We start from the raw sequence: 24,791 nt of genomic DNA, 5'->3' as shown, positions 1-24,791 counted from the left end.
TTTACTTAAAAAAAACCATTATGTGACTCCATCTGTAGCCATTTCATCAGTTCATTGTTGTACAATATTATTAATTAATGGAATTTCATAATAATAATTCTGTGCAACACAATATGTTGAACCTCATTAACCAGTGGCATTAACTCTTCACCAGTTATATATGATTTTTCCAATTTGACAATAAGCATTGGAAAGCAGTAATATGTGCACAACCCATTCTTTTCGTATTTTTACGTGGAAGAAGAAATGTAAACTACATTGACTTTAAATATCGGTCTTAGAGAGTTTGAAATTAATTTATGTCTTATCTTTCACTACCAGGCATTTTTTTCAAGTGTTCTTCCAAATTTAGTGGTTTATTACATTTGTTGGAAAGTATGTTGTGGTAAATGAAACATATTGGTAGTAGTTTATTTATGGTGAGAGAATAAAGCAATATTTTAAATATTTGATATTTTATGTAATGCATTACTTCTTTGCTTCTGTTATGAATATTGTAGATAATTTTTACAACCATGTAAGTCTTTAGTTGTTGAAAACAATTGTTTAAACCTGTTATTGTACAAATAATACAAAATTAGCTGCAGTAACTAAAGTAAAAGAGTACTAAATCTTAGAATTAGCAGTTATAAAAAATCTTAATCTTAAAATATGTATTTTGGTACAGGGTTAAGCACAAGACAGAATGGAACTGTAAATAGTAATTAAACAAAGCTACAGTGTGATCTATCAATAGGCTCTACCAATTTTTTTTTTTTAAATAGTGTGTTTATTTTATTAAACAATTCATTAAACAAAGGGATTGCATCCCTTTGTTTAATGAATTGATTGTTTGTTGTTGCCTAAAGCTCAAGAACCATTGTTCCTTCATCAGATGTTTAGACTGTTTAATTTCAAAGGTTCACAATCTTTAATAATTGTCCATATTTCTTTTTTTACATCACATCATACATGATGATATATTTTGTTGTAAATTTTATTTCTATAAATAAATCACTATAAGTTAACATTGTATTACAGGAAAATTTTAAATACTGTATTACAGAAAATCTATATTTTTTCTGAACAATAAAAAAAAGTTAATTAAAAAAAATTTATTTCTTGAAATGACTATAACTTAAATAAGTTTATAAGTTTAAATTCCTGAATTTTATGACTTCCCCACCACTTTGTTGGTGTTCAATGCTCCCTTAGAGTCTCATAGTACCTATAGGAGGAGAGATTGTAGTAACCATTTTGACAATTATTGAATTAAAAATTTGAGAGATTTATAGGTGAACCATTGTAAAAACAATATAACTAATGGCCTTTCTGTTTTAAAAATGTATATATTAATATGTATCTAATAATATAGATTCTAAAAAATGAAATTCCATCACTTAAATAATATAAATAAAACTTATATGTCTGTTCAGTTCAGAAAATAAGTGAACATTTTTAATTGCTCTCCAACAGAGATATAGTGACTTGTGGTTGGCAGCATTGTGTTCTGCATAATCTCTGTAAGCACATATGCTTGGATTGTTGATATTTGAGTACAACATGTTTAAGTCGGGAGCAACGATACAATGTAAAATTTTGCGTGAAGCACGGGAAATCTTTCACAGATGCATTTCAACCTTTGAAATAAGCTTACGGGGATGATGCTCTGGGTCGTAAGCAATGTTACGATTGGTTTGCTTGATTTAAAAGTGGTCATCAGTCAATTGAAGATGACCCTTGACCAGGAAGGCCTTCAACTTTAACTCATGACAACACCCACTTTCAGAAAATTAACAATCTGGTATGTGCAAATCAACAGTTGACTGTCAGAGAACTTGCTGTAGAGGTTAGCATCTAAATTGGATCATGCCCGTGACATTTAGACTGAAAAATTGAACATGCATCGAGTTGCAGCAAAGTTAGTTTGTTCCTCGTTTGATGACCGAACAGCAGAAACATTGAGTGGATGTTTGTCAGCAACTTCTTGAATAAGCCCATGACGTGTAAAACATTCATGAAAAGAATCATAACTGGAGACAAAAGCGGGGTTTATGGCTACGACACAGAGACAAAAGTTTAATCATCGCAATGGATTGGCAAATGTCTCCATGCTCTAAGAAAGCACATCAGTCTCGATTCAATGTCGAAGTGATGCTCTCTGTTTTTTCGGTTTTAATAGAATTCTGCATTTTGAATTCTTGTCTTGAGGTGAAACAGTAAACTGTGCATTCTATGAAGGCGTTTTACAAAGGTTACATGAAAAAATCCGCAATAAGAGACCATAGTTGTGGCGAGACAACTCGTGGTTTCTTCACCACAACAATATGCCCTCAAACTCAACTTTGTCAATTCATCAGTTTTTTGCCAAAAATCATATTACTGTCCTCCCTCAACCTACCTACTCGCCATTCTTGTGATATTTTTTCTTATTTCTGAAATTAAAATCAATGATAGCATGCTGCTTTGAGGCTATTGATGATATTAAAGCAAATTCTTCAAGGACCTTAAAGAACATTTCAAATGAAGCTATCCATCCCGGGTAGCTTCATTTGGACTGCTTCACGTAGTGGAAACACTGCCAGGAAAGATGTGTGAATAAGGGAGAGGAGAACTTTGAAGGGGACAAGGATCAATAATCTGTAAAATCAATAATAAAGATTAAAAAAGTAAAGTTTGATTATTTTCTGGACACACCTCATATATATCTATAAATTAATATCTTTAAAAATGTAACATTTTTGTAATTTTTTTTTTTTTAAATTTACACCATTTGTACCTTAATATAATGCTAATATCACTGAGTTTTAATCTCCAATTGTATGGTATGAATTGCTAGTATTCATGATCTTTTCATTCTGAAAGGTAGCTATCATAACAGATTTTTTTAAAATGATTTTTAAAAACATTTGTATTTTATTGCCATCATTTATTGTTTTATTATATCTACATTTTAATTTTTATTTCAGGAAAAAACCACTATCACACATAGTGAGGCACTAGATAGTGGTGTAACCAAAGAACAAAAGACAATAAATTTACAAAATGTGAAGGTTAGTATTAAATTTAATGGTTTATGATAAATTTATATTTTTTTCAAATTTATAATTAAACCATTTAATGGTTTATTAACAAATGTTGTTAAATCTTATTTATTAAAATATATAGTAATGTATGTTGTATGATTTTTAATGAATTCTTATATTCTTGTAATGAGAATTATACGGTCTATTTTTGAAATATAATGGTAATTGTGAATGCCTTCTTATCTTTCACAATTTATTCTATTAAAATAAGTTAATTTACGAGTTAGTTTTAATGTTTATTTAAATCTCATTTTTCAAAATTTTCATCTATTTGTTTATCTAAATTTTTGTTTGGTTAATTGGCTTTAGTAATTATAACAGTGAATGCTGTGTTGGAATTAATGATTAATTTATGATGCATTTTATATGCTCTGCTCATTAAATTACTTTGTGCCTCACTTGTAAAGCAACTTATATTTTATGTTTCTGTTTTATAAACATGTACATTACATTTATATTTTCCATACATTATGTGTTAAAATTTGATAAAATGATGTGTTATTAAATGTTGGTATTTATTATTGGTGTACCTTCGTAAACTATGATGAAATCTTTTTGTGGTATTACAGGATCCAGGTTTCTATAAGAAACCTGGACCTTACATATAAGAAACAATTACTTTTGATAGGATTTAAAATTCTGTATGTTATTGTTATATTTAGCTGTTTCGGCAAGTTAGTGATGTCATTTATTATTTGATGATTCTAAGATTGGGCAAGACCAAGCATATCCAATCAACCAACATAGTGGATTCTAACCAAGGTTACATCCTGTCATGATGTAGAAAAATTCTTGAAATAAAATTAAAACAGAAATTACTTTTTAAATAGTTCGTTTGGTTTAATAACATTTATCCACTGTAAATTATTTTTTAAAGTTCAATCTGTTTGATTTGATTTTGTATTCACTTTAAACCGTAATGTTTTTTGATATTACATTTTTCCCACCGCTGGAAACATTTCTAGAGATCTTTGCTGATGATTTAGTGCTCACTTCATTGATATTAACAGAACATCTCCCATATGATTTGGTATTTCATGTACAGAATAGTAAAAAGTCACATGTTAATGAGATCTGGTAAGTAAGGAGAATGAGGAAGATTTATATTGTTATTTCGTACCAAAAATTGTGCACACCGAAGACAATGTTGGAAGAGGTAATATCATGATGAAGGATACAATCACCTCTACTCAACACATTTGGTTTTTTCATTCCTCAATTTTTTTGTATATTCTTTTCAATATCTACAAATAAACTTGTTGATTGTAATTTTTCCAGGAGGAACAAATGTGTTGTGCCCATTTTATTAACATAAAAGAATATGTGGTGTGGTCTTAACATTGAATAGGGTTGGTTATATCTTGTTAGGTTGGTGAATTCAATGTTTTCATTGGTTTCATGCTTTGTTTTTCCCCCAGATTGAAATTATAATAAAAGTCTTAATCTCTAGTCACAAATTTAGAAAAAAAACTGTGGGTCATTTAGTACTTGTTCCTTTAAATTGTGGCAAAAATTAAAATAATAATTGATTATTTTCTATTTTTCAGGAATAAATCTTTTTGAAATTCTTTTTATTTTCAAATCTACCACTAATATTTGTTGCTGTGATCTCCAAAATAACCTGTCATTTCAGAATTGTCATCAATGGTCTGACGATCTATATTGATTTTTAATTTTATTTCTTTCTAGCTAGTTAAAGGTTAGACAGATCTTTATTGGATTTTAAGTACATATTATACCTCATTTAAAACATGATACAATGATTAATTAATTTTTTTTTGTTAATCCTTTTTTTTTAAAGCCTCTTGAACCATTAAAAGTTTCACAGCTAATTTCTCTAAAAGAATATAAATTTTACAAAGATTTTTTTTAATTATCTACCATCCTAAACATCACCACACTTTGCACGCTTTTTTTGAAAAAAAACAATGTAATAATAAAAATCAATCTTGAGAAATGTGTTTATTGTGACATCTATTGATGCCTCATCATATAACTAGTTTGTACACGACTTCCTCCTGTATTATAATGAAAATTTCAGACTCATAAAAAAGATCATGATATTTCCTTTATGTAAGGATGTTCCATATTAGGAACTTGATATTTGCAACTTGATCAAAACTCACCTCTGATTACATATCAAAAATTCAGAGAATGCTGAAGGCTGTTAGAAATTATATAGGAAAACTATAATCTATGTTTTATATCATTCGTTACTACTTACAGATAAATGTTATTCTTACTTTTAGACAGCAAGGTATAAATATATATGTATTTCATAGCTTTAATCATTAAAAATATGTTTGTGCAATATACAACACCAAGTATAGTTGCAAACAACAGAATTGTGGGCTTTGCCCTTGATAAAGCTATGATGTACATGCAAGACATAGACAGGTTTTGTAAAATGCACATCATAAATAAGATATGGAAATATCACAAATGTAATGTAGGAAAAATGCAAATTATTTTTTGTTTTGAAATTATTATAATTGAACTAAATTATAAACTAAATTTTTTTTTAGTACATAAGATGAACTAATCTTATGTACTAAAAAAAAATTTTGTAGCAAATAAATTAATTTAAAAAGATTAATTTAATAATTTGAATAATTGAAAAATAAAATGAATTTTGTTTATGTTATAGGCTCGTGTAGATAAAGTGAATGTTGAAGGATTGGTACGAACAAGAGATGATATTATCAGAAGAACAATTCAGGATTTGTTTCTGGTTTCAAATTTTGAAGAGGTATGTAATTCTTTATGAATTACTTGTATATAGTTAATAACTTTTCTATTTATTGATTAGTGTTATTGTGAACTTAAAATATTAAGATTATTTGATCCTTTAATGATGGTTAACAATAGGCAAGATTCAATAACCATGTTTTACTTACAAATTTGATTTCTCTATTTATTAAAAAAAAATATTGTAACTTTAAAATATTTTGTGAGGTAATACATATAAATAAAAAATATAATAAAATTAATATTGCTACCAGTAGCAATAGCGATAATGATACTTATTACTTGCTAGTACCAGCAGTTTAATGTTACAAAATTGGTTATTTTTAGATACCAATATTTTTTCTTAACATTAGTTACACTTTTTAAGTGTTAAAACTTTCATCCAGAATGTCTAATGAATCAGTGAGTCAAGTAACTAGTTGAATTTATGTTACAGTATTTATGAGCTCCTTTTATTTTCCCGTCTAGCACTATAACAGAGCTATAGCTTTAGAAGGAAAAGTATTTAATCGGTCCAACTTGGGCATATGTGGTTTTCACCGGATCTTGATGTTTTGATTTCTAAGGAACCTAAAAAACCAAATAGAAATTTTCTGGATGTTCATATGTATGTGTGTTTGCATGCACATATGCCTGTGTGTCTGTGTTCAGTGTTGCACTCCTTATATCTCCAGAACTGCTGGACCGATTTTGACTAAACTTGGTCAGATTACTTCTTTATATGCGGCAGTGATTTCATTAGATTTTCAATTGTAAAGGTTAAGGGGGTGAGGCTGTACAGCAAGGTCACCCATATACCAATTTCATCATCTTGAGATTTCACCTAATTAAGGTATTATTTTTTGTAGACAGATTTGTTAACAACTAAAATATATTTGCAAAAAAAAATATTTTGAAAATAGCATCCCCGCCCCAAAAAATGTACTAAATAAATTAGTGGCTAAATGGGTATACTGCATCAATAGTATTCCCTCTCACTACAAGGAGCACTAGTTTGCAGCTATACACTAGACGTACAGCTGATGTAGTTGTCTATGTTTGTGATGTCACGGGTGAGCAGTAGAATTAAATAAATGAATAACATTTAAAGTGCTCACTAGTACCACTACACCTGCGTGAATGAAATAGAAGTGAAGTGAAATTAGAATCATTGAATTAAACAAAAAATATTATGTTTAAGTAAAACGATAAATATTTAAAAAATTAAGTTTTGTGTGTAAGCTGTGCCTCAGAAAAAATCCGCGTGACGGGAAAGTCCTGCAACGTAAGATTTTTTTATTAAATGGTGAAGTAATAATACATCAAAATTACCAATTTGAAGTTTCAAAAGCTTTATAGATGATGTAAGTAATTTCACATTTTGTAATTCATCTCTACATATAACCCTACTGTTCTTTAACCTTTACAACTATCAATATGCTGGCCCCGACCACTCTACCATATCACATTATTTTTTATTTAATTTGACTAAAACATGATTTTTAACTACACATTGAAATACCAGATGATGATTGATGATATTTTCTTTTGTATTGTGTTACTGAATAATTTTAATAACATGATAAGAAGGTCAGTAAATTTTACTTACAGTTAGTGAAGCTAATTAAGAAGTAAAATTAGCTGTGAAAGCTACCATACCCTTGAGGGTGCAGTACCTTTCAAAGCAGTCTCCCGGATGAAGACCAGGTTTCATGTACATGTTTTGCAGTAAAACATTGTCTCCTTCTTTCCACCTGGCACTTTTTTGAAGAGTTATATGGAGGAAATGAATTAGAAAATGGTGTTATACAGGAAGAAGAGGAAGTTGAAGAGCATGAAATGGGAGAAACAACACTGAGATCTGAATTTAAGAGAGCATTAAAAGATTTGAATGGCAGAAAGGCTCCTGGAATAGACGGAATACCTGTAGAATTACTGTGCAGTGCAGGTGAGGAAGCGATTGATAGATTATACAAACTGGTGTGTAATATTTATGAAAAAGGGGAAGTTCCGTCAGACCTCAAAAAAAGTGTTATAGTCATGATACCAAAGAAAGCAGGGGGAGATAAATGTGAAGAATACAGAACAATTTGTTTAACTAGTCATGCATCAAAAATCTTAACTAGAATTCTATACAGAAGAATTGAGAGGAGAGTGGAAGAAGTGTTAGGAGAAGAAAAATTTGGTTTCAGGAAAAGTATAGGGACAAGGGAAGCAATTTTAGGCCTCAGATTAATAGTAGAAGGAAGATTAAAGAAAAAAAAACCAACATACTTGGCATTTATAGACCTAGAAAAGCCATTCGATAACGTAGACTGGAATAAAATGTTCAACATTTTAAAAAAATTAGGGTTCAAATACAGAGATAGAAGAACGATTGCTAACATTTACAGGAACCAAACAGCAACAGTAATAATTGAAGAACATAAGAAAGAAGCCGTAATAAGAAAGGGAGTCCGACAAGGATGTTCCCTATCTCCGTTACTTTTTAATCTTTACATGGAACTAGCAGTTAATGATGTTAAAGAACAATTTAGATTTGGAGTAACAGTCAAGGTGAAAAGATAAAGATGCTACGATTTGCTGATGATATAGTAATTCTAGCTGAAAGTAAAAAGGATTTAGAAGAAACAATGAAAGCATAGATAAAGTCCTACGCAAGAACTATTGCATGAAAATAAACAAGAACAAAACAAAAGTAATGAAATGTAGTAGAAATAACAAAGATGGACAGCTGAATGTGAAAATAGGAGGAGAAAAGATTATGGAGGTAGAAGAATGTTGTTATTTAGGAAGTAGAATTACTAAAGATGGACGAAGCAGGAGTGATATAAAATGCCGAATAGCACAAACGAAACGAGCCTTCAGTCAGAAATATAATTTGTTTACATCAAAAGTTAATTTAAAGGTCAGGAAAAGATTTTTGAAAGTATGTTTGGAGTGTTGCTCTATATGGAAGTGAAACTTGGACAATTGGAGTATCTGAGAAGAACAGATTTGAAGTTTTTGAAATGTGATGCTACAGGAGAATGTTAAAAGTCAGATGGGTGGATAAAGTGACAAATGAAGAGTTTTTGCGGCAAATAGATGAAGAAGAAGCATTTGGAAAAATATAGCTAAAAGAAGAGACAGACTTATGGGCCACATTCTAAGGCATCCTGGAATAGTCGCTTTAATATTGGAAGACAGGTAGAAGGAAAAAATTGTGTAGGCAGGCAACGTTTGGAATATGTAAAACAAATTGTTAGGGATGTAGGATGTAGGGGGTATACCGAAACGACTAGCACTAGATAGGGAATCTTGGAGAGCTGCATCCAGCCAGTCAAATGACTGAAGACAAAAAAAAAGGTACTATCCTGTTACTACACACAACAAAGTCTTAAGACTTTTTCTTGTAAATAAATAAAGTGAGGAAGGTTGTTAAGTCTTTCTTCTGCGTCACTAGAGGACAGTCATCCTGGTTTCTTATTTCAGTTTGGATTTCTGACGTTGCCAACAAGTTGGTTAATGAGGTTTTTTCTGTATTTCTTTTGGTGAATATGAATTTGCTAACAGCAAATATGAATTATCAACTGAAACTTGCAGAAGGGAAAAGAATAATTTTCATCACCATTATAGACTTTCGTCCAAAGTTATAGCTTGATATGGAATGATTGGCACGATCCACATCCCCCATATTATTATTATACTGGCAGATAAGAGTTGATTTCAGAACACTCATAAATAATGTTTTTAGCTCTCCTTTCAGTAAGTTCTGTGCTGTTACCATAACAAGTACCGCAAGTACGAGCATAAGGTAACCATTTATAAGTATGTACCATACTAAACAGTAAACATCATTTATGTGACAAAAAGAAAGAATGTTTATTTTTTTCAGTTTCAGCTGTTTTATATAACATCCCAACTCAGTAGGGGAAGACACCCACCTAAAGACGTTCCGGTCGCCAACCCTCCCCCGTTCCTAGCCCTTTTGGGCTTTAACGGGAGTCGTCTATCGCCCTCTGACTTTTTACATCTCATTGTAATATTGTAATAAGCCTGGCCTCGTTGGGATGCCACCGATGTAAATGTATCGGTAGACATTTGCATCGGTGATTTATTAACTAAGCTTTTGCCTTCGCTGTAGAACTCGTCCGGACATCTTGAATGTCCTGGCTGCCTTACAGGGGTTGGAATGGCACATGGAGCACAGGGAGGAGGTGGAATTGATGGCTGAACAATTCGGCTGGGACGTCAAGACTGGTTGCGATAGGGTCCTACGGCGGCCTCGGCCAATGGACGGACCCTTAGGTAGTGGCCAGTCCGCTGATCGGAGAGTGCCCAGGAAGCAGCCGTCATGACCGCTGCTTCCTGGGAGCCGTCTGTTAAACGCAGGCGGAAACCCGGGAAAAGTGGTGGTCCTCTAACCTTAGCGTGCTGCGCGCAAGAGCTAGGTCCGCTAGGAAAATATAAAATATACCAGCGTCGCCCCCTAACAGGGATTATTGTAGATGACGTGCGCGCTGAGGATCTGCGGATCTACCGGCGAGCCCGTAATGAGTACGTTCATTCCATCAACGAAGCCAAACTCAAGTTTTGGCAAGACTCCATGCGTGAATTGCAGCGCAATCGCTGGCAGCTCGCGAAGTCATGTTAACGGCAAAAGCCATTGCACGTGTTGTTCAGTGTTTGATGCGGGTTTGGTGGTCGTGACCACAGTTTTTACATCTGTGGCGACTTACCAGGCGTTCTTGGATACTCTTTCCAGATGCTCCGGAGGGTGAAGCAGAAGTCGGCGTTAGGGTGGGTGAGTCACCATTCTCTGGCGTACGGACTGTGGAACCGTAGATGTAGACAGAGTGGTTTCTCGAATGACACAGAAAGGCACCGGGGATTGACCAACTTGACCCGTATATTTTGTAACATCTGCTGCCTGTCATAAGAGAGCCGCTTGGCAGACTGTTCTCGGGGTGCCTAAACTGGGGTTGCTTTCCGACTTGTTGGAGGTGGCTTTGGTGAGGGTGCTCTTAAAATCAGGAAAGGATCCCAGTGAGGTTAGCAGTTATCGACCCATCAGCCTCTTACCGTAATCGGCAAGTTGCTTGAAAGGCTAGTTTTGGAACGGCTCTGGGAAAGTATCTATATGAACGCATTTCTAATTCGAGTCCAGTATGGCTTCATGAAAGGAGTTGGCACCGAGGATTGCATCTTAAATTCTCTTGCCGAGGTGGAAAGCGCCAACTGTAAATATGTTTTGGCAATTTTTATTGACATAGAGGCAGCATTTCCTTCCTTGCGTTGGAGTTGTTATGTCCTCTATGAGTTGGAACGCCACAATATTCCTGTTGCCCTGCAGGCCGTAGTACGTGACTACTTGTTAGATCGCACGGCTCTGTTTAAGGATGCTCACCTAGTTTTGTGGGAAAATCCATCAACAGGGGAAGCCCGCAGTGATCGGTTCCTTGGTGTGGAACCTGGTATTCGTCAGATTTTTGGGACTGATATTCCGCGAAGGGGTCACAGCCCAGCCTTTCGCCGACGACTGTCTCCTGTTAGTTCGTGGTAATTCACGACCACTATTAGAAGACCGAGCGCAGGCGGCTTTGTCAACCGCAGAGGGCTGGATGGACATTCAAAATTTAAAGATTTCTGTGTCCAAAACGAAGTTGATGCTTCTCAAGGGTGCAGAAAATTTATTATATAGTCGTAACCCCCATATTAAGTAAAAAGGCTGTTTAGTCAATCGAATTCGAGTTCATAAGTACCTGGGTGTTTTGTTTGATGAGAAGTTGCTGTTTAGCAACCACTTTAGGCAAGTAGCGGCGGACGCCGTCTCTGTGATGCACAAGCTTAGGAGGATTGCTCGAAAAAATTACGGCCGTCATTTGTTCATGGTGTACCTAGGTGTCTTCTTACTTCTTACCTAGAAGTATGACCTCTTACGCGGTGTCCGTTTGGGCGCATAGGTAGGAAAGAAATCTGGAGTGCCCAGCGCAGAGCCTTAATTGTATGCACTGGTGTTTTTAAACAACCTCCTACGAGGCTACTACTGTATTGGGAAAGGCGTTCCCAATCGATTTAGTGGTGAAAGTTCGGGCGGCTATGTGGAAATTGTGAAGAGGCAGGGAGGCCGAGGTATTTGGGATGCGGTTTCGAGCCGGGCCTGGACCGGAGCAAAAACGTGATCTCAATGCACCGGTTCTAAATTTCGAACAGTTGCCCATCTTCTGCCTGCGGAGGAGGCTTTACAGCCTCGCGATGGAAGCATGACAGGAAAAATGGCACGCCACGATTAAAGGAAGGTCCTTGTATAGATTTATACAGGTTTTTGTGGGATGGTATGACTCTCCTTCGTTTTTAAGGGCAACGGGACCCCCGTATTAAGTACATAGTTGGAGTGCTCTCCAACTATTTAAATTTAAATCAATATTTGTTGCGGTTCCACCTATGAGCTGTGAGTCTGTGGAGAGGTCCAATTGAACGAACACATGATGCTCGATTACCGGGCTCTGGGGGGGGGGACAGGACTCAAGTCCCCTGGAACTTACAGGTCAAGGGGAAAATTGGCCACTCACAAGCGGCGAATCAATTTGGCGAGAGCCGCATTATCGGACCGTGTGGGAGTTCCTTGATACGGATGCTTTGTTCAACCGACATCAGTAGTCCCACTCCCAAGCTAACAATTCTATCCCATCTTTCCAAGTGCTGTTCGTACTGAAAGTATGAACTAACTACAACCAGGTCTAAATCATTCACGGCAAGAACAACGACGTGATGGGTGTCAGAGGCCTGCCGTGATGAAGACACTATCTATAGACTTCCTGCACAGCACGGCAGATTTGCTCTCACCTACGAAAAACTTATTCCAGCCTTAAAAACCTGGCAGATCACCCTTGACCACATTCGGGTATTACAGAAGAAGAACATCGAGGCTCCGTGGGCATAGGCTCCCTGGGCATTAAGTTGACCGAACCTAACTAGTGAGAGAGTTGAAGTACATCTCAACTGCTCTCAAGTAGCAACCACACTCCTTACTATTGACTGAGTGCCTATGTCTTTTGCAGTTAACACAAGATGGAGTCTCTTTCTTTTGCGGACAGTCGTCATGCCTATGGCCCTCCTCGTCACAATGCGCGCAGATCAAGCATATTTACAGAACTTGGGCCTGTGGCCAAACCTACAACACTTAAAGCATCGCTGCACGTTACGGTATTCCTTGACACGATAGAATGCGAAATCAACGAAGATTCATCCCTCCGACACGAACTTCTGATGGAGACCAGCCCCTAACTCAAACACTCCGTGATACCGTGGGGTATCACGCTTATCAGTCTTGAATACAAACCTGCAGTGATCCTTAAACGAGGCATCGTCCAAGTCAGTGTCCTGCTCTCGGATGAGAGACAGAACCTCGTCATCGGAGAGGCTCCGTTCAATGTCATACACGATGACACGGGACCTTCTTGACTCTTGGGGTCTACCTTATCCTCAAGCTTCTGAACTGCAGTAGACTTCTTGATGACGCGGACCGTCTCCTTGTTCTCAGCGACAACTACCAGCCCTTTGCTGGTCTCCTTTATGTCCCTGATCTTCAGCTGATTCTGGTCGCCATGAAGGGCAGCCCGGAAATCACGCTTCAGTTCTTGGCTCGTAGTCTTCGAGCCCTCTACCCGGTTTACAAAAAGGACCGCCGGCTTTTTAGCCGCCTTGCTGGCCTCGCGCTTGGTCTTCAGCACTTCAGCGTAGCTCCTGGGCTGCACTGGAGTCTGGACCACCTTGGAGTTTGACCTCGCGGGGCTTAGAAGCCAAAGCCTCGAAACATACCATTGTCGAAAGCACCTGTTTGAGTTTGGAGTTTGGCAAGACGGGGAAGAACCTTCTTCTTCATTCCCACGCTGACGCCACCAGGAAGTGCCAGAAACTCAAATAGAAACAAATAGTCCATATCCTCCTGGACTACTTTAGCCAGCGGGGCAGAACTACCAGGTCTGCCCTTCGCTTTTTTAAGTGTCTCTACCGCTTGGTTGGGTTTGACCTGGGTGGGTGCACATGTGTCCATTTCGCTAACCTTGTCCTCAGAAGAGCTCATCAATGGTACAGGCTTAGGCTTCCTCTTCTGCCTGGATTTTCTTACCTCTTGGAATTCAGTCATGGCCGAAGATTCCCTAACCTGAAAATGACCTAACGAAACTCTCGCTGTCTTCCTCCTATCAGTAACTCTGGGCAAGCTCACAAATGTGATGACTGCCTGCAGCGAGCATGGGCAGCTGGGTACCTTCTGTATTCCCCTGTCACTCATTGTATCTCGTGGCCACTACTGGATCGATTGGGTACAATACGTGAACATATGACACAAAACCATAGATTATGGTCCCTGCTCTGAAAAGAGCGCAAGTAGGAATAGGGAAAATCCCTTGCTTGTTATAGCGTCTTACGACCAGGAGTCATTGCCACCTTTCAGCTGCGATGAAGCAGGTACACATCGTATAAATGCAACCCTGTTACTTCCGTGGAAATCAGAAATAATCTAAAGAAGTCTAAAATGAATAAGCGCTAACTGTGTCTGCAGTCTGATAATCAGAAAAGCCTTGATACTGCTAGAAGGTACACACACAACCTGCAGCTAAAAAATAACTGAGAATAGACCAAAACACAGGAACTCTGGACCTACTTAAGGAGACCAGAGTTGCTGATTTTACATAACAGCTGTATGTACTGTTTATCATACCACACTAAACAATGAACATCATTTATGTGACAAAGAAATAAATTCTTGTATTTTCAGTTTCAGCTGTTTTAGTACAGCCTTGTTCTTTCTTAACTTCTTCAGGTAAGCCACTCCTATTTTCCATTATGGTTCCAGTCAAATGGATGTTCAATTTCTTTTTAATTCAAATGCTTGCTTCAGGCTTGTATATAACCGATCAGTATACAAGGAAAACCCACAATCTGGAACTTTTTCCACCAGCTTATGTGCTGAGTGTATCACAATTATTGAAGTGGCAAGCAAATCTGGCCATACTAAACTATTTGTATTAGCCTTGCCGTAGTATAACTCAAAACTCCATATATATCCGCTTTTAGAATCTGCAAGAACATAACTTTGTCACCATTTTGTCGGTTTATCCTTATTATAACATTTAAATAATACTCTCTACCCTTGAAACCAACTGTACTTTCATCAACTGAAATAGAATGTGATGGTATAAAATGCTCCATACACTTACTGTATTAAGTATTTCACATTTTTCAATTTATCCCCTCTTGAACAGTTGTGTGAGTTAGGATTCAGAGGGACATAAATGGAAAGAACAGAAAATCTGGTAAAATTTATTTCTGGAAAATCAATTCTTAAAATATGGTTGATAATGATACCATTGAGTAAAAAATAACTTGAATAATCCCATGTTTGTCTCAAAAGAACTTGCCATTGCCTGCTGACACAAATGTTCAAAATTTCTTTGGTGGTGATGTTTCCTCATGCTTCCACTGCTTTGATGCTCTTTTCGAATCTGAAGTGAAATGGTGAATCCATGTTTTCTCATATGTGATGATGTGATCCAGGAATTACTGGCCTTCCTTGTTTGTCATAGCAGTCCTTCATTCAATTATGTGCCAGTCAAAGGTGGAAAAGTGTTTTCGAACATAGGGTGCTCATTTTTTGGAAAAGCAAATGGTCTTGCATTATTGTATTTATTATTCCTAAGAAAGATTACATACCTTTGCATTTTCATGAAAGGTTATGCAACAATTGTCAATGATAACCTCTTCAATGCGCTGCATGTTCCCAGGAATGACTGCTGTGCTGTGGGCTGGAACCCCATCACAACCAGTATCATTAGTGACAGACTTACGGCCGTCTTTGAAGCTCTTACACCATTCAAGTGTCTTACTGTGGCTGAGTGTCTCATCACTGTTTCGTGACTGAAGTCTTCTGTAAGTTTCAACTGATTTCATCACCACACGCTGTTCCATCTACACATTCACACTGCTGTCTGCAATCTTGAGTAACAGTCCAGTCTCTGAATTGGCATGTGAAATGAGTGCAGCCTACCAATAACAAGACAGTTGCCAGTTCCTACTGCATGCACTACCTCCATCCTGGGATGCGATTTTTAGACCTTTAAAAAAAATTTCTGGCTTGACTTGAATGTCTCATATCTCCATCAATCTATAAAGGTACAGTAACAGATCCCTTTATTTCTAGTATGATTCGAGAGGGTGTCTAGCAAAAAATCTTCTGAAAAACCCGGGGAAGAAGGGAAAGTAGTGGATAGTTAGAAAAGGGACAATATACTATGAAAGAACTACGAAACCTAATGTACACATACCTATCCAAAACAAGTGTTTTAAATTCTTCCAGGTTGTGAATGTTGAACCAATTTCAGTTGTTTCTTTTATTTTTGTATCTTATATCTAAAACCAACAAATTGTTGTTTAATTTCATTTAATTTTTAATTGAATTCATTTTTTTCAGGTTATAAAACAAGCTCATAAAGTGAGAGGGAAGCTTGAAAGTTTAGGATGTTTCCGAAGTATTGCCATCCACATTGATACAAGTAGAGGGCCCAGTGCTACTCCTAATGGCTATGAGGTTGGTGATATATATTATTTATTTTAATGCTGAAAATAAAGCAGTTTTCAGTATTGTAAAAATTAAAGTTATGTCAATATTTTAAAAACTTATGAATTTGTAATAGTTTTATTAGTGTCTGCTTAGCATACGAATTATGTTTTATATTATTTTCCTAGATGTGAAATTAAATTTGCCCACCATATTAAAATGTATTAATTTTTTTATAAAGAAAAAATGTTTTCTGAGTTATAAATATTTCTGGATTTCATATTTTTTTCAAATTTATAAAAACTAATGAAGAGCCCAAATGCAAATTTTCTTAGAAGGGCAGAAGTCAGCTTACAACATAGTTTATCGATTTCCTTTTGCAGGGTGGTAGGAAAGGGGTCTCTACTTTAAATCCAAAATAGCAGCTTCCAACTAGGCTCCATTTTTTATTAAATTAAATTTAATGATTTTTTTAATGGTTCAAATAGCATATTTGATTATCTACAGCAGAGGTTCCCAAACTTATTTTTCTCTTAGACCACTTTCAAAATTTTGCTGGTTCCGGTGGACCCCCTGCAGCTACATTTCTACCATATTTCCAGTCGATGGAAGATGTGAAGATTAGATGTAACTGTGAAAATTTGCGTTACGGCTGAGTTCCACAAACTAACAGCTTCCGAAAAAAAAGTGAGAATTGATTGGTTAATTTTTGATTGACTGTGCTGTGAGTGGATGTCAAAAAAGTAAAGTTGGCCGATCAAAAAAAATGCTTCCATCCAACTTTACATTTTTGACATCAACTCACAGCACAAGAAAGCAATCAATTCTCACTTATTTTATTTAGAAAACTTCCCATTCAGAGTGGTAAAAAGCAAAAGAAAAATAGTATATTTTTTTGTGTTGCATTTATTCAAATATGTAATCATTACACTATTAATTATTATTGTTATCATATTGCAATGTAATATAATAAAATTGTCGTAATATAATTAAAATTAAACATTAATAACGTAATGTAACTTCTACAATGACAATCACAAAATAGTTACAATTTTAATGGGAGGGATGTACATGATGGATTGACAGCAAATTATCAATATTTGGCTTCAGTTTTGTTAGGAATAAGCGCAGATCTCCCCGTTCTGTGATATTGAATCTGCTCCTTTTTTTTTGATAAAAGGTTTGTAACGACACTAAAACTTTTTTCGACAAGATATGACGAGGGAAACGCTGTCAAAAGCTTTCTCGCAATTTCCCACAGTCCAGGATATTTTTCATCTGGTTTCGATAGTGAAGACCATTTTAGTTCTTCACTATCGAAACCAGATGAATTTTTGTGGACCCTCGCTTACGAATGAACCCCCATTTTTTTGTCACGCTAACATAGACCCCCGTCGAGTCTCTCATGGACCCCTGGGGTTCCACCTGGACCACTTTGGGAATCAATGATCTACAGTAACAACAGTAGCAGTAGCAGAGTAATGAGCATTCCAGTTTCATAATCAAATGGTTTCAGGTTTTTTTTTTGTGATTCAGGTTTTCTTTCAAATTCTTATAAATATTTTGTGGTAAGGTATATATAAGGAAAAAAATGACACTGATGGGACTCGAACCCTAGACCTCTCGATTATGAGACTGGAACCATTCGCCACTCAGAGCTGCTGCTTGAAATGTAAACTTTTGTAATGATACACCAAATCAAATTATTTAATAAAATGTTTTTAAAAACCTCCAAAACATTTTTAGTCAACTTTTTAACAATATACGTGTTGGAAGTTGGTTGTGGGATGATGCAATGTGGTCTCATGACCAGTTATAAAGAAAATTGTTTGACGTAAGTCTTCTAAAAATGTTTTGTTTTATAACAGATTTGATGAATTTGATCTACAATAAGAAAGTATAACATTTTGAATTAATTTCATTACCAAGTGTCATAAACAAGAATATAGCCAAAATTACTACATATAAATAAAAAGTAATGAAACTAAAACCAGATTCAATAAATTTTCTAAAATTTAAGCTGTGGTTAGTTATATAATTTCTAAAAATTTTTCAATCTTTTGAATCTATTAATAAATTAAAAATAAACATCTTAATTTGGCAACAAATCAAAACATCAAGAGAATTTTATTTTTAAAAAATTAAAACAATTATTTTTTTTTTACATGTTTGTGCATTTTTAGTCTGATTAACTTTTTTTAAATTTGTTTAATTAAAAATTTTATAGTTTTATTTTAATTTACAAAAAAGATATGGATTTGCCTTTAAAAAATACTGCCTTTATAAAAATAATTTACTTTTTTCCTGCTAAAAGTAAGAAAAAAATTTGCATCTGATAAAAATGAGAACAGTAATGCAGAAGAATATTGCAAAAAAACTGTTGCTGAGAATAAATTAAGGTAAATATATATACAAATAAATATATTAGCTTAAGTTTATTCTTTTACATGTATATAAAACTGAAAAAAGTTTATCAAATATCAATTTTTTTTTATTTTGGACTCCTGAAATGTAAAAAGATGGAGTAACTATTAGTTTTGTATGAAAATAGTTTGAATATCAAAAAATATCACAGTTATGGTACATTATTATGCAATAACAAGTAAATAATAAATATCAATTTATAAAATTTATTATTAATTGATGTTATAATATTGATTTTATAAAATTGTTAAATTTTAAATTCTACCAGAGGAAGATCTTCCGACAAAATTAAAAAAATAAAAAAGAATGATAAATTCTAAGGCTTGAGTTTATAAACAAAAAATCATACTTGTGAAAACTTCTCTTTTATTTTTTTGAAGTCTGTTAAAAAGGAAAAGTTTTTTAAAAAGTGTAAAAAAAGCGAGTCAGAATTTTAATCTACAATGGAATATATCGGGACTAAATTGATCTTCTATTTAAGAAAAGCCTAAAATGTGTATTCTATTATTAGTTTGTCAGAAAACATTGTTAAAAAAAAGAATTCAATGGAACATCATAAATTCATTTATAAAAATTAGGGTTTTTTGTATTATTAATGAATTCATAAAAAATGAAGAGAATTTAAGATTTATTCTGAAGAGAATTATGAAATATTCTTTATAATGCTTTTATTCTTTAACTAACTTGTTAATAATAACACTATATTTAATATTACTCACTAATGGTAACAAATAACTGTGGCCATATGGATTTAATAAGTGGCTATAATTTTAAATTGATTTCTGGTGTTTTATCTAACATATTTGATCACTAATACTCATACATTGCAGGCTTGTGGACTATAAAATTTTCAAAAATAAATTGAAGTAGACTAAAATCATAACTATTTTTAAAAAGGAAAGTAAGCAGTACATTTATAATTGCAGAATAGTGCAGCTGCCTCAACTTCTTAATTATAAATGCAAAAAAAATTATGTATAGGAGATATAAAAAGGTGTTTTTGCTTTAATATTATTATTGGTTTAGATGCTTGTTAGTGTTCTTTTTTCCTGTGTACTTCATTTGTTGGGATGTAGTTAATGGCAGTCTCAGATATTGTAGGTCAGCAACTGAAAAATAATATTAGCTGAACTTGGTATTTATAGCTTTATATGAAATTTATAATTCATCAGTGATTATCAAAATGTTTTAAAAAACATTATCTTTTAATGAGATGCTCTGTAATGATACTAATGATGCTCTTCATTTCATACTTTGAACTTCAGTACATTTGTCATAGTGTGTCACTAACTTCCACATTTGCTCTTCAAGGAACTGTGCCAACTGTGTTGAGTGATTAAACCATGCAGTAATGCCATTTTTCAATTTGTCTTAATCTTTTTGTGATGCAAGCCATTGTTTTAAGCTGAAGAAAAAGAAAGTAATCCCTGAAAGCTAAGTTGAAGTTATAAGGTGGATGATTAAAGAATTTCCAGTGAAATCTTTCCATTTGGCTCATTGTCTTATTTGATGTGTGTGGTCAGACTTTGACATGCAGAAACAAACTCCCATAGAATACCATTCCACTTTGTTTTTCGTAGCTCTAGTGAGTTCTTTCAGCATTCACAGTAATTTCACAATCACAAAATTTGAGCAAGACACTTTTTTTTTGATTTAAAAAACTGTAGCCCCAAGGTTCTTAAGTGCTGTTCTTGTTTGAACTTATTCGGTCTAGATAGTGAATGCCGCCATCATATCATCACATGGACTGCTGTATTGTCTCGACATTCAAATAAGAAATTAACATCCTATCACCAGTAACAATGCCATCACCTTCATTTTCATAATCTGCAGACATTTTTCCTTATGTATGTCGTTTAATATCTTCAACACCCATCAAGCTCACAATTTTTTATATCCCAATTTTTCAGTCAAAACTTTGTAAATCAGAGATTGTGAAAAGACAATTGTGACATAATGAAGTGTTGGTTTTTTCTCATTTTTTCAATCAAATCATCCAAGGCCTGCTGCTGTGTTCTTTATCATGAATGTTTGTTCGCCCTTCTTGGGACCACTGCAAACAAATGGCACCGCCATCTTACTTTAGCGTCACTCATAATATTTGGCATGTAAACATCACTGATTTTCCTGTGAATTTCAGCTGCATAGTTGTTTTTTGGCATCAAAAATTGGATTACTCCTTATACGTCACACTTCACGAGATCAAAAAATGTAGTATTCATTATAAGTGGATGAATATAAACAGTCTCTCATGGTTTCCACATCTCTCCTTATAGCCATTAGTAATTATCTGCTCATGAAAAATTTAAAATCTTTAAAATAACAGCCTAACTGAGTAATAGAATAATCTAAAAAAAATTTATATGCAATATATATACTCCTTATCAACATAAAATACAAATTAAATACTTAATTTGAGGTGGTAATTACCCAATAAAATTTGATAAGACATAAATGGATGATTTGAATATTATTGCTTTTCAATTCAGTTTTATTTATAAATTCAATTTATCAACACATCTTGCCAAAGATAAAGAAGGCTATTATTCATCCTATGACATTATCTGCTTACTTGTTCTAACAGGTGGCACTCTTAAACCAATATTAGATTTATCAGACATAGTAATGGTATTGTGCATAGCAAATTATCAATTATAATCGGAAAAAAATTTTTTGTTTAAAAAGATTATAGAACTATCGTTTTGTTTACCAAAATATAAAATTGTTGCTATTGTTTAAAAAATTACATGTTTCAGTTTCATCCATATCAGAATAAATAATATGCCATATGGACTTAAAATTATTTCACACTGTAATCATGTTAAAAAATTTATCATAAACAGTTTTCATGTTGAATAATCTGCTTTTATATCTTTTGCTAATTTACTTAAATTGATGACAGAATGATTTTTATAAAATGTTACATTACTTGTCATAAACAAGAAAATTGTAGTGACATGACACAAGATGTAGGTAATCCTGAAAGTGGCAAGAGCCATTCTTAAAATATTAAGAATCCAATTCCCCCTGGCTTATTAGGGATTTGATGAAGAGTGAAATGGGCTTACCATTGCCTTCTTCACTGAAGTAAATATACTGTTACATATTGGCATGCCAAGCTCATTGAAATCCTCAAGTGTGTTCAGCTATACGAACACCTTCAATCTGTTCACTATAGGGCTAGCTGTATAACGTACATTATTATCTGTGAGAAAGAACTCTGCTTCTTGTATTATAGGAGCTTTAAAAACATCACAATCAAAACCCGTAGTAATATATTGTTTGTACCTATAGAAGATTTTTATAAAATGTAAATAATTTTAGTTCAGCTGATTGACCACAGAGCTATTACAACAATGAAATGTAAGTATATATCAAGTTGAAATGATTTCAACATCTCTTGAAACTGATGAGATTACCATCCATAACTTGTAAGAAGACCACCTACCACCTACCTAAATTATTAGCAACCTATAAAGTTTTTATTTAGAAATATAAAGAAGAATGAGAATGAGTTTCTAATGCAATCATTTTTATTTGTTTGCAGGTTACATACTTTGTTCGTGAGTTGAATAGGTTAAAAGGGGGCGTTAATACAATGGTTGGTGGTGATAATGAAGGGTCTTTAGTTATTAGTGCTCAAGGGCCAAATTTGTTTGGTGGTGCTGAACGGCTGCATGCTGAATATAGTTATGGTTCAAGACGGAGTAGAACGTTTAACGTTGGTTTTTACAAGCCTTTCTTCCTTGACCTCGATGTTGCGTAAGATACTGTTTTTCGTTTCTATTATCTTATTATTGATTAAAAAAATAAAATTATTAATATTATGGGATTGTATTTTAATATTGTGCTTCTAAAATATGGCTTAAAGCCTAATTTTTTACAGTGTTTGGCCTTGCTCTGTCTTATAAACAGTTTTTTAGACAGTGCCATTTATTGTTTTCCTTTAACCAGTGTATCGCTAAAGCAAAGCCATTTTAATACAGTTAAGAGTAAGTTTAATTTAAAAAAAAGTGATGTGGAAACATTAGGCACTTTCCTTACATTTAATCACATCATATGTTACTGAAATATTTACAGTATTATGTATAAGTAATATACATTCTACATTGCATTTCTGGAGGGAAAAATTGTGCTATACTTTGCAGAATAGGATCAGTAATTTTCATTTTGTGCTTTTGTTGAAATGTGAATTTAGCAAGGTAGTTTTTAAGGTGGTATTGGACGTTCCAGATTTTTCTTTGTCACAGTACAATCTGCTCTTTGTTTGTTCAGTGTATCCACATATTTTGGATTGCAGTATATTTTGAAAATGTTTTTGCTATCTATTTACCTTAATTCATTAATTTGAATTCATGTGGTATTATATTACTTATATTTCTCAGGTGATCTGTTTATATTTTTTACCTTAATAAAGTTGAAAACTTAGGATGTACAATATTTCAAAATAAGCTATGGTTTAATTTTAATTGTATGAGGTCCTAAAATTCAAATTAATGCAAGTTATGCAGAATTTGTAGAACAACATTTATTTGATGAGTAACTAACTCATTGCATTCTAAATTCAAAAAAATCTGATATGGACAACGCATGGCTTCGTTGTACGCCTATTAAATTGCATTTACAGATGTCACGCTGAAACTAGTCAAAATGGGTTCAGGGATGGTCAAAATGGATATTTCCATTAAAATCTGGAAACTGAAATTTTTCGCAATCACAATCCCTCCTTTACTTTGTACAAGGAAGTATAAAAAGGTAAAAAATATAAAAAAATTTAATGAAAAAAAAAATTAACAAAAAATGATAAAAATAATTTAAAACGTACGAAAAATAGTTATGTTAATCATTGCCTCCCTCAGTTCCTAACCCAAAGTGAAATAAATACGTGTCCTTTAATTGCAAAAGGAAGGAAGTCTAAGGACTTTCACTTAGAGTACCATATCTTGTATGTATGAAGAGTGTAGAATAGATTCACTCTTCAATTTCGTAAGAACGTTGGTGGTTGCACATGATAGGTGTGGCTGAGCATTATTGTGCTGCAGAATTATTTGTTTGTGGATTATTGAACACAGCACACGTAACTCCTAAGGTGTTTAAATGGTTCTTTTTAACCCACAGAATTTACAATTGACCCAGCTTTCAGGTGGTCAGTTACATGTAGATGTTTGGAATCCCTGAACACTCAAGAGAATTTTTTTGCAGAGGTTTGTTTTTAAAATTTTTTTGATTGTGATGAACCATAAAGACTGGTACTCATATGCTTTACTATTTTTTTCTGGGTGGTAATAATGGACCACAATATTGTAAAAGCAATAATCTCATTTAACATGATAATGTTTCAGAAGCTGTTCACAACATTCCTTTTGTTATTGTTTGTTCTTTAGGCACCCATTGCAAACGAATATACGGTAGCTCAGTTGTACAATAATGTGTTGTAATCATTCTCTTGATCTGCCCATCTGGATGAAGATGCATTGTTGGGTTATGCTATGGTCATTTTGAATCAGTTCATCTCCTTTAAGTGCTTTTCATCAGTTGCAGAAATTGGTTGACTACTGCAAGATTCATCCTCGGTATTCTGCTTTACCAGATTCTAATGCACAAAATTTTTTGCCCACCAATCCATTGCACTTCCATTGCACCCATAAGCAGCTTTTTAGGCAGTGAATGTCACTAACATTCACTTTTTCCACGTTTAAATTTAAATCTCTGCAAATATGTTTTAGATATGTTGACATAGTAGGCATGCCAACTCCTAATAATGGTGACTAACAGAAAATGAGAGGGTGTGGATCAATAAGTTTTGGAATGTTAATAATAGGGAAATAAATCTACAAGATAGCAGCACTAGTCATTTTGTGTGACACAACAGGAGAACACTTCTGTTATGTTCCAATGAGCATTACATTTTAGTCTCCCTCATAATAACCACATTACTTGAGAGTTCTTTTTTACCTTTGGTATTTTTCATTTACAGAAAAATACCTTTGGTATTTTGCTGTATAAATTTTGCTGTTATAAATTAGGGTCAA

At 34.0% G+C, this 24,791-nt stretch overlaps 1 protein-coding gene across 1 annotated transcript in view; it reads left to right on the top strand.

Annotated features, from left to right (window-relative positions):
- Positions 1-24,791, top strand: part of LOC142317257 (sorting and assembly machinery component 50 homolog) — a 61,661-nt gene that overhangs the window by 11,188 nt on the left and 25,682 nt on the right. Inside the window, exons 2-5 of the mRNA XM_075353664.1 lie at positions 2,949-3,032; positions 5,713-5,814; positions 16,249-16,365; positions 22,307-22,521. Of these exons, the coding sequence (XP_075209779.1) occupies positions 2,949-3,032; positions 5,713-5,814; positions 16,249-16,365; positions 22,307-22,521 (518 nt within the window). The remainder of the gene's footprint in view (positions 1-2,948; positions 3,033-5,712; positions 5,815-16,248; positions 16,366-22,306; positions 22,522-24,791) is intronic.

The sequence above is a fragment of the Lycorma delicatula genome, chromosome 1, assembly GCF_047948215.1.
Source record: "Lycorma delicatula isolate Av1 chromosome 1, ASM4794821v1, whole genome shotgun sequence".
NCBI classification, from domain to species: Eukaryota; Metazoa; Arthropoda; class Insecta; order Hemiptera; family Fulgoridae; genus Lycorma; species Lycorma delicatula.
Note: the sequence above shows the minus strand (reverse complement) of the source record. Positions and strands in the feature narration are given on the sequence as shown.